Genomic DNA, 9,338 nt, shown 5'->3' with positions numbered 1-9,338 from the left:
CCCTGCCAAAGCTTCGAAGGGCAAAGAACGTGCCTTTTTTGTCTTAAAAAGAAAAGAGAGATAGGCAATCGAAAGGCGACACCTTTAAACGCACATAATATGTACATACATACATACGTATGGGCAAATCTCCGAAACCGTGTGCTTTTGTGCTGCTCATCTTTAAATGTATAATTATTAATAATTTAATATAAATATATATATATATATGTATATATATATATATATATATGTATGTTACCGCATAACTTTGGACCACGTTAACCGATTTCTATAATTCCCTTTTTAAAGGAAATGTGTTACCTCACAGGTCCAATTCTTATTTGGTTTAAATCCGCGCGCTCTTTCCAATTTGCCGAGCAGTTATTAAAGACGACGCTTTCCCTATATTTTGTTAGACTTTTCATAAGTAAAAATATTTGTTTAATTCTATTTTTCTTTTTCTTTCTATAAGCCCACTTATGGTTACATGTGTATATCTTGGTAACCGCTGCACCAATTTCTTTCAAACTTGGCACAGTTGTTGGTTGGCCTTGGTATAGCATACGAAATGGCCGACAATTTTTTAAATCGGACAATAACCACGCCCACATCCTATATAACGGTAATTTAGAGAAATACAAAATCTTCGATAAAGCATTAAATATCAAATTTATTCAAAATTGGTGCTTGAAAACAATTTTTTACCAAGAAATACGTCTATGATAAAATTTTGGAAAATGGGCGTGGCACCGCCGGACTAAAATTATGGCCGCTTTTCATATAAGAGTAAATTTCAAAAATGCTTGAAACTTCAATATTTTTCAATTTAAGGACGCTAATTTACTCAAAATTGATACACCCCGGCTTGCCATATAGCGGTAGCTTTCAGAAAGGTGAAAAATATATATTTAATACTTGCGCCGTTTATTTAATATTCGGCTCCGCCCGAACTTAAACTTTCTTACTTGTTTTATTTAATTTGTTTCAGTTCATATTTCCATTTGAATACGTTGGAATGCACCTCGATTGAAGACTAGCATGGAAAACGGACAAATGTATTTACAAAACGCCAGGCACTCGGACTAAAACTCAGAAACTTATATTGGCTTATAAATCGGCACTCTCAATTATCACTTGAAAACAGGGTACTACTCTACTCAACAACCATAAAACCGATTTGAATCGGGTCTCGATACAAGTACTTTTTTTTCAAAATAATTTTATTCGAAGGAGCATTTTTTTAGGGCTGCTATAAGTTGAACTAATAGTTTATATCGTTGACTAAATTTTGCAAATAACATCTCTTGCAACCTCACAAGTACCACTCTCACTGTTGTATAGCTCATCTAGGGGACAGGTGGTATAAGCTACGGTGCCATCTTCTAAGCAAACATAAAAGGAACGACAAAGATCGCCTATGTTCGCATAGCGTTGTCCTGGTACTGCCTTTTCACAAATCTGTAAATAGATTAAATTATTTAGTTAAAAAACTTTCCCGCAGCTATGCAAAGTAAAACAAAGCCTACATTCTCTTCAAAGCTCACTACTTCAGGTGCGCGCTTCACAGTTACTGCAGGCAAAGCGCATTCTGTAATGTCCTTTACACAACGTCCTATAGATGCATTGAAGAACAGGCCATCGGCACATTCATGCACCGTTGGTTTCCCATTCGCACATTGGAAATAAGATCGGCAGTTGTCGGCTGTATATGGATAAAGTGTAGTATCGCTGAGACCTGAGCACGACTGAAAGAAATCCCGAAAATAGAAAAACGTTAATATTTACATAACATACCTTCCTTACATGTGAGCAAATAAGTATGTAACTTTGAATGGCACTAAATTTTAGTGCAATCTTACCATAATTTGCGATTCGGTTGACTGTACCGCGACTGTACCGCACTGATTATTCACATCCTCGGCACATGTGGAGAGCATCTTATCGAAGTACTCTTTTTCTTCACATTTTTTGGCAATCTTCTGACCATTGATGCAGACAAAGTAGCCACGGCAGCTGTCGGCGTCACGCACCAATTGCCCATGACGACCGTTGCATTCGCCTACACGTTGTCCATTCTCCAGCAAGCAAGTGCCATCATTTTGACGGCAAAAGCCCAGTAAGCTATCAAAGCTCTCTCCATTGCGACAGCGCTGAGACACTGGCTCGCCAGCGTCATTGCAATTAATATAGCGCCTGCAGTCGTCCTGCTCAGCAATGGAAGTGCCTTGGGGTATTTGCGTGCATAACTGAGTATAGTTTGTGGGCTTATTACTGCAATGTAATGCATTCAGCATTACCTTCATTTGACTTGCTGCATCCGCATTTGTTGTATTTACAATATCCAGCTCATAGGGCTGGCATTGACGTAGCGAAGCATTGAAGTAAAAGTTGGTAAAACATCGCTCATGTCGCAGCTTTCCATTAATGCAAACGTAAAACTCATTACAGTTGGCCGGATCAGAGATCATGGAGCCATGCTTTCCTTCACAATCGGCGGGTTGTGGTGGTTCTGGCTGGTGATTCGATTGATTATTTTCCACATATGGACACGAACCATCGTCTGGCACGCAAAGCTCTTGCTCAAGGTCGAAGAACGCATCCTTTGGACAATTTTTCGTTAATGGCACACCGCCTAAACAGACATAATATTTAGTGCAATCTGCGGTATTAGGCAGATGAATGCCATCCGCAAGGTTGCCACAGATGTGGTTTGTTGTGACATTTTTGGAAGCTTCCGCCAGTGTGCCATTTTCACACTGGTGCATTTCATCCAACACACAGCTTCCAAGAGCCGCACTAAACTGTTGCCCCGCAGGGCACGCCACTGGAATGGCCAACCCTCTTACGCAGGCATAATATAAATTGCAGTAACGTTCATGAGGCAAACGTTTTCCATGCTCTGCTCCGGCACATTTTCTAAGCTCTTCTGATCTGAACCGGCACTGACCGCGGTCTATCTGACACTGACTCGTGACATTGTGATAATACTCTCCTTCGGCACATTTTAACCGCTCGGTGCCATTCAGAGTAGAACAGTGGTAGTAGGCTTGGCAATCTTCCGGATCCGCTACATATCCTCCATCGGTAGCACTCGCACATACGCCACTTAGAGGCACCACACAGTTACCGTCGTTCGGGCGACAGTAGCCAAGTCTATCATCGAAAAAGCTTCCACGCACACACTTCTGTTCATTTTCCGCCAACTCTGAGATACAAATAAAAAAATGTAGGCAACTATATGGATGCGGCACAGCACTTCCATCTGCTCGACCAAGACAGAGGGCGCTGCGGTTGCTTTCAATTTGCTTTTGACCATTTAAATATGCACTCGTTGTAATATTTTCACTTCCTTCTACAGATAGCGGTTGACATTTGTCATATGCATCGTGTGGCGCACACTCTCTTGTGAGCTTTATAAAGGTATGACCTTTCAAGCAAGTGCCCTCATACCAGCTGTCTTTCAGACAGTAATAAAATTGAGTACAATTCTCAGGTAAAGGATGCGCCTTTGTCTCTCCAACGCCACATACTTTGCGAAGACCATTCTCAGCGCAGCTTCCGTCGTTGGGTATACACATACGTAATGTGTTATCAAAAATCCATGACTGATTGCAACTCGCTCGGATCCATTTGCCGCGCATACAAATCTCATAGGCTGTGCAGTTGAGTGGAAAGTCGCGTTTCTCACCCTCGTCGCATTGAGCTTTATGAAATTGTGCACAGAAACCTTCTTTATCGGATAGGCACGCCCTCTCAGTGGCATTGAAATATTGATGAGTTCCACAATTTCTCAATTCCCAATAGCCTGCTTGGCACTCAAAGTATCGATCGCAAGATAGAGCTGAAGGACGAACTGCACCTTTGTGGTCGCAAGGCTGCATGGAAGGTTTATCTTGTATACTCGTATCGAACGAAGTAGCGCACTGTCCTTTTATATTGGGCATACAATAGTTGTATGTGTGGTTGTAGTACATGCCAAGCGGACAGTACTGGTGCCACCATTTGCCTTCCATACACATAAGATACATCGCGCAGTTTTGCTCATAGCGACGCACTTCCATGTGTCGGCACTTAGAGGAAGTCATATTTGAATTAGGTTCCATATCATCATCGATCCCAGTTGCATTTCGCGCCACACAGGCATCGTCATGTGGACTTGGAATGCATGTTTTCAAGCGTTTAGAATAGAAATAGTGCTTGGGACAGGTTTTCAAACGCCACTTTCCATGGTTGCAGCGATAGTATTGGCCACAATTTGGCTCCTTTACAGGCACCGTGCGTTGCTCCATTGATGCACTACAGATAGGTAGGTTTTTGACACGGGCATAGGCGCAAACGGTGTCATCACGCGGCTCCATGCATTTGCGTTGCTCGGGATTGTAGTAACGTTCGCTCGCGCAGCTTAGCCGAGTCCAAGCGCCGTCAATACATATTTCATACTGGGAACAGTTGGAGGGAACTGACTGTTTTTCGTTATCCATACACAATTTCTACAAAATATAGATACAGGAAATAAATGCATAGGTGCCTTTCACCTGTTAAATCGTCATTTATGGCTTGCCTCTGAAAAAAACACAGTTTTAGTCTTGCTGGACATAAAAATACCTACAAGTATCCGAAAAGTAGTAATTTATTTAGAGAAAAGGTTAGGTAATCTAGCCGCGTAAGCCAAATAACGGACCATTAATTCGTGGTATGTATACACGTTTCCATATGCCGTCTACGCACTCCACTTGCACTTGAAAGTGTTCACGATCTAACTTTTTTCGTTAATTTGATTAAACAATTTAGAATAAAAATGCCGAATTTGATTTTTGTCACTTTTATTACATAGTACATGGTTTTCTGTGCATGTGCATTTGAATATCTTATTCGTTAAAAAGTATAAATAGTTTTATGAATTGTCATGATTGTCAAACAAGCGGATTTTCTAATCTACGTACATACGCATGTATATTAAATTAAATTATGTAGCATTGGCTCTAAACAAAAGGTACCGATTCCCAATATATTTTAAAGCAGTAAATAAGTTTTAAAGAGACAAGCCTTGACAAATTCAGGATTGAGTAAGTTTTTTAAAGAAATTTTTAAAAATCTTAAAAGATCTTACATCATCCTCTGGAAGAACTTTTGAGCGCATCATGTGTCCAATTGTGTGCGTCCGTTTTTTGTCCACCGGCTGACAAGAAAGACTAACTTGATCGAATGAATTTCCTGCACCACAATCGTGTTCTTGAAGCCGACCTGAGCTGCAGACATAGTACAGTCGGCAGTTTGTTGGGTTTGCTACTAATTGTCCTTCTTTGTAACCTCCTGGACAAGTACAATTGCCTTCAGGTCCTGGTGTAGATGTAACCGCTCCATTCACATCACAAATTCCGAGTTCGGGATCAAACAAGGCATCGTCTGGGCAGGAGAAGAACTCAATTTCAGTTGCTGAGAAACAGTAGCAAAAACCGTGCGAGTCATTATTGGCTGCAACGGGATATGTGTTTTCTGAGGTTGCATTAGCACATTTGGATATATCGCATTGCAGCTGAAAGGGATTTATGAAAACACATATATGTATATACACATGTATGTAAGTATGTTTGTAAATACTAGTATAAGCCATAAGTTTGGTGTTATTGTACAAAATTAGAGCTTACAGTGGTCGAAGATATGCATATCGCAGTAGTTGGATCGAATACAGCACCACTTGGGCAAGCATGTACTTCCGGCACGCCATTTACGCATATGCAAAATCCTTGCGGATAGTTGTTGGCTGGATAAGCGACGCCATCATTGGTAGCATTAGCACAGACGCTCGAGTCACAAGGATCCTATGAACAGTGGATAAAGTAGAAACTCATTCCAAGGATAGTTTTTCAAATTATATTTAATCGTTACCTCTATACATATTAGTAAACTGGGATTGAAGCGAGTTCCATTTTCACAATTGTATTTGGTTACGGAACTCGGATCTGTGCTTGTGCAAATGCAAAATGAGTATGGTTCATTTAATGCTGGAAAAGGTCCGGAAGGATTCGTCAGGCACACTTGGCCGTCGCATCCCAGCTGAAGGAAATTTTAAATGAGAATTGAGTAAATTATAGAACTAAGTTATGTGCATATTTACTTACCGCCTGACATATTAGCAAAGTATCGTTAAATATCTCCGAGTTAGGGCAGCTCTTCTTAGTGGCTACACCATCTTGTTCGCAATAGCAGAATGCGTTTGGATCACCCGTAGCACCAAAAATCAAACCAACATTGTCTACACAAAGTGAATCACTGCAAGCCTCCTCGCTAGTTGGCAGACATATACCCCTATCCACGTCAAATTTGCTACCATCTTCACAGGGCTTATATTCGGCACCCGAAGCAAGGCATATGCAGAAGCCGTCGGTATCATTGTCCAAAGCTGGGAAAATGGTATTCTCGTCCGCCGTGAGGCAGAAAGTAGAAGAACATTTTTCCTGCACAACAAACAAAATATGGGAATGGATTAAGTGGTTACGATTACAGCAAATGTATACGTTTTAAACTTACATCATGCGTTTGGCATAATTGAGAAACTGGATTATAGGTTTGGTTGTTGGGACAGTCAACTATCACTTGCTGCTTGCTCACACACAGACAGAAACTATGTGTGTCATTGCGGTTGGGAGAGCGGGTGTTCTCTGGGTAAACGTCACATAGCTCTGGGTCGCAAGGCGCATTCTTAAAAAGAAACATGTATTACAAAATAATACAATGATATGATTGATACCCATTGCATTTGGCCCCCTTACCGAGTAGCATATTCCCAGGTCCGCTCGGAAGGTGTAGTTGTCTGAGCAGTGGTATAAGTATGCTGCACCATCACGACACAAACAGAATGCGGTGTCATCGGTATCTGTTGTCGGCGCAAACGCATCATATTCAGAGCTAGCAGAACTGCATTTGGACTGATCACAATTTGACTGTGGGGCACAACGCAATGGACAGAAATTAGCAAACGATGATAAGTATTGGTGTGGAATCGCATTGACTTACGCTTGGTTGCTCTAAGCAGACTCCTAAAGAAGCTTGGTAAACAGTTCCAGCACTACATTCGTTTATTTGTGCCACACCTCCAAGGCACACATAGAATTTAGTGTCATTTCCTACCACAGGGAATGTACTTCCGTCATCTTTATCCACGCACAATGTAGCTTCACAAACTGCATCTTCATGACATTTGCCCAGTGTTATGTCGAACCCACCCACCGTACACGTTTCCACATAAGGCTTACCATCATTACAAAGGAAGTACTTAGTACAATCGGGATTTGGTAGGAACGTAATGCCTGTGGTATCTTTGCAGGGATTTATGCAGGTCGCATTGTAATCTGGCACGCAAATTCCTTGAAGCGGATTAAACCATTTTTCATCAGGACATTCGTATACTTCTCCTTTACCACCTTCACAAAGGTAAAAAGATGTACAATTGGTCGAGTCTGCTACAGCTGTGCTATCCGGTTGATCCTTGCATACGTTGGGCCAGCAGGTATTGTCAGTGTCGGGTTCACAAACCCCGAGGCTACTATTAAAAAGGTTGCCACTTCCACAATCACGTTCTTGAAGCCTGCCTCCAGTGCATATATAATACTTGTCACAATTATCAGGGTAAGGGAGCAATTGACCTTCGTTATAGCCGCCGGGGCAAGTGCAATTAGTTTCAGCTGGCCAACAAACGTGGTCAGTATCCGGAATACAAGCGCCAGTACTATTATCAAAACGATTGCCATTGCCACAATCGCTTTCTTGGAGCTTACCGTCGGTACATCTATAATATTTATCGCAGTTTTCGGGGTAATTAGGGAATGGCAGTAATTGTCCTTCCTTGTATCCGCCCGGGCATGTGCACTCTGTGCCATCATTACTAGCTGCTTTGCCATCAACGACGGCACTTTTACTGTCCAAATTAAAGTTTGAGATGCAACTTTGTTCGGTGTCAATGTTGCATGTTAGTGTTCTTGGTTCAAAGTAGTTGCCAAAGCCACAATCCCTTAAAATCATTTCACCGCTGACACAAATTAGATACTGCCGACAATCCTTGGGATGGCTGACTATTTTTCCTTCAGCGTACAAACCTAAACATTTTAAATTATCCAATGCCCGATTTTCGGATTTTTCAACGGTGTTTTCACTGTTTTCATCAATAATAGAAACCTCGTTGTTATTATTGACAAAACTCTCATCGGATTTTTGGGGGGTTTCACCTAAAACTCCTACTTCACTGTTAGATCTCAAATCAGATTCCTCGTCTGCGACATCTTCGTCTACACTCCGTTTGCTTCGCTGGCCGTCAGTTTGATCATTGGAATCAGCTGGCCAGCAGCCATGTTCTGTATCGGGCTCACACGCCTTCAGGGTGCTATCGAAGCGATTACCTACACCGCATTCTCTTTCCTGGAGCTTGCCGTCAAAGCATACGTAGTATTTATCACAACTCTCAGGATAGGGTAATAATTCCCCTTCCTCGTAACCACCAGGACAAGTGCGACCAATATCATTCGCAGGTTCTGTAATTTGAGCACATTCAGTGGTAGTTGTTGCGATTTCAGGGCATGCAGTAGTAGTTGTTGTAACTTCAGGGCATACAGTTGTAGTTGTAACTTCAGGGCATGCAGTAGTAGTTGTTGTAACTTCAGGACATGCAGTAGTAGTTGTTGTAACTTCCGGACATGCAGTANGTTGTAACTTCAGGACATGCAGTAGTAGTTGTTGTAACTTCCGGACATGCAGTAGTAGTTGTTGTAACTTCCGGGCATGCAGTGGTAGTTGTTGTAACTTCTGGGCATACAGTGGTAGTTGTTGTAACTTCCGGACATGCAGTAGTAGTTGTGACTTGTGGACATTCAGTGGTAGTTGTAGTGGCTTCGGTGCATTCTGTTGATGAAGAAGATTCCGTGCTTTCTTCGGTACACTCAGTCGACGAGATTGTGGTTTCTGTGGTTGGGAACTCTGTTGTGGTTTCATCTGATGGACACTCTCCAGGTATACATGCATCCACAGACCAATCGAAATAGCTACCTTTCGGACAGTCCTGCTTAACAGGTTTATCGGCAGAGCACACATAATAACTGTGGCAATCATTTACGTCCTTGACAAATTCGCCATCCTTTTTTCCAACGCACAAATTCTCCCAACATTGCTCGCCAGTTGGATCTGGTTCGCATGCACTACTGGAACTATTGAAATAACTGCTGCTGCCACAATCTTGTGCAGTCGCCTCTCCGCCAGAGCAAACATAGAAAGAAATGCATGAAGAAGCATCCGGCAAATAAGTACCATCGGTTTTATTAATGCACTTATTTTGCCAGCACTCGGACTCAGTGTCAGGTATGCAA

General features: G+C 42.0%; 1 protein-coding gene across 1 annotated transcript; it reads right to left on the bottom strand.

Annotated features, from left to right (window-relative positions):
• Positions 1–1,263: 1,263 nt before the first annotated feature.
• LOC108380290 (uncharacterized) lies at positions 1,264–9,334 on the bottom strand (the record flags this gene model as incomplete). The annotated part of the gene is made up of 11 exons (XM_017636662.1): positions 1,264–1,440; positions 1,509–1,727; positions 1,842–4,472; positions 5,093–5,518; positions 5,631–5,804; positions 5,872–6,039; positions 6,105–6,440; positions 6,514–6,684; positions 6,756–6,926; positions 7,000–8,603; positions 8,665–9,334. Coding segments are annotated over 11 exons (6,747 nt in total), but the record flags the coding sequence as incomplete, so codon positions are not given.
• Positions 9,335–9,338: the final 4 nt, after the last annotated feature.

The sequence above is a fragment of the Rhagoletis zephyria genome, unplaced genomic scaffold, assembly GCF_001687245.7.
Source record: "Rhagoletis zephyria isolate East Lansing unplaced genomic scaffold, Rhagoletis_zephyria_1.1 Rzeph_scaffold_18810, whole genome shotgun sequence".
Classification (NCBI taxonomy): Eukaryota; Metazoa; Arthropoda; class Insecta; order Diptera; family Tephritidae; genus Rhagoletis; species Rhagoletis zephyria.
The sequence above is the reverse complement of the archived record's forward strand: the minus strand, read 5'-3'. Positions and strand labels throughout refer to the sequence as shown.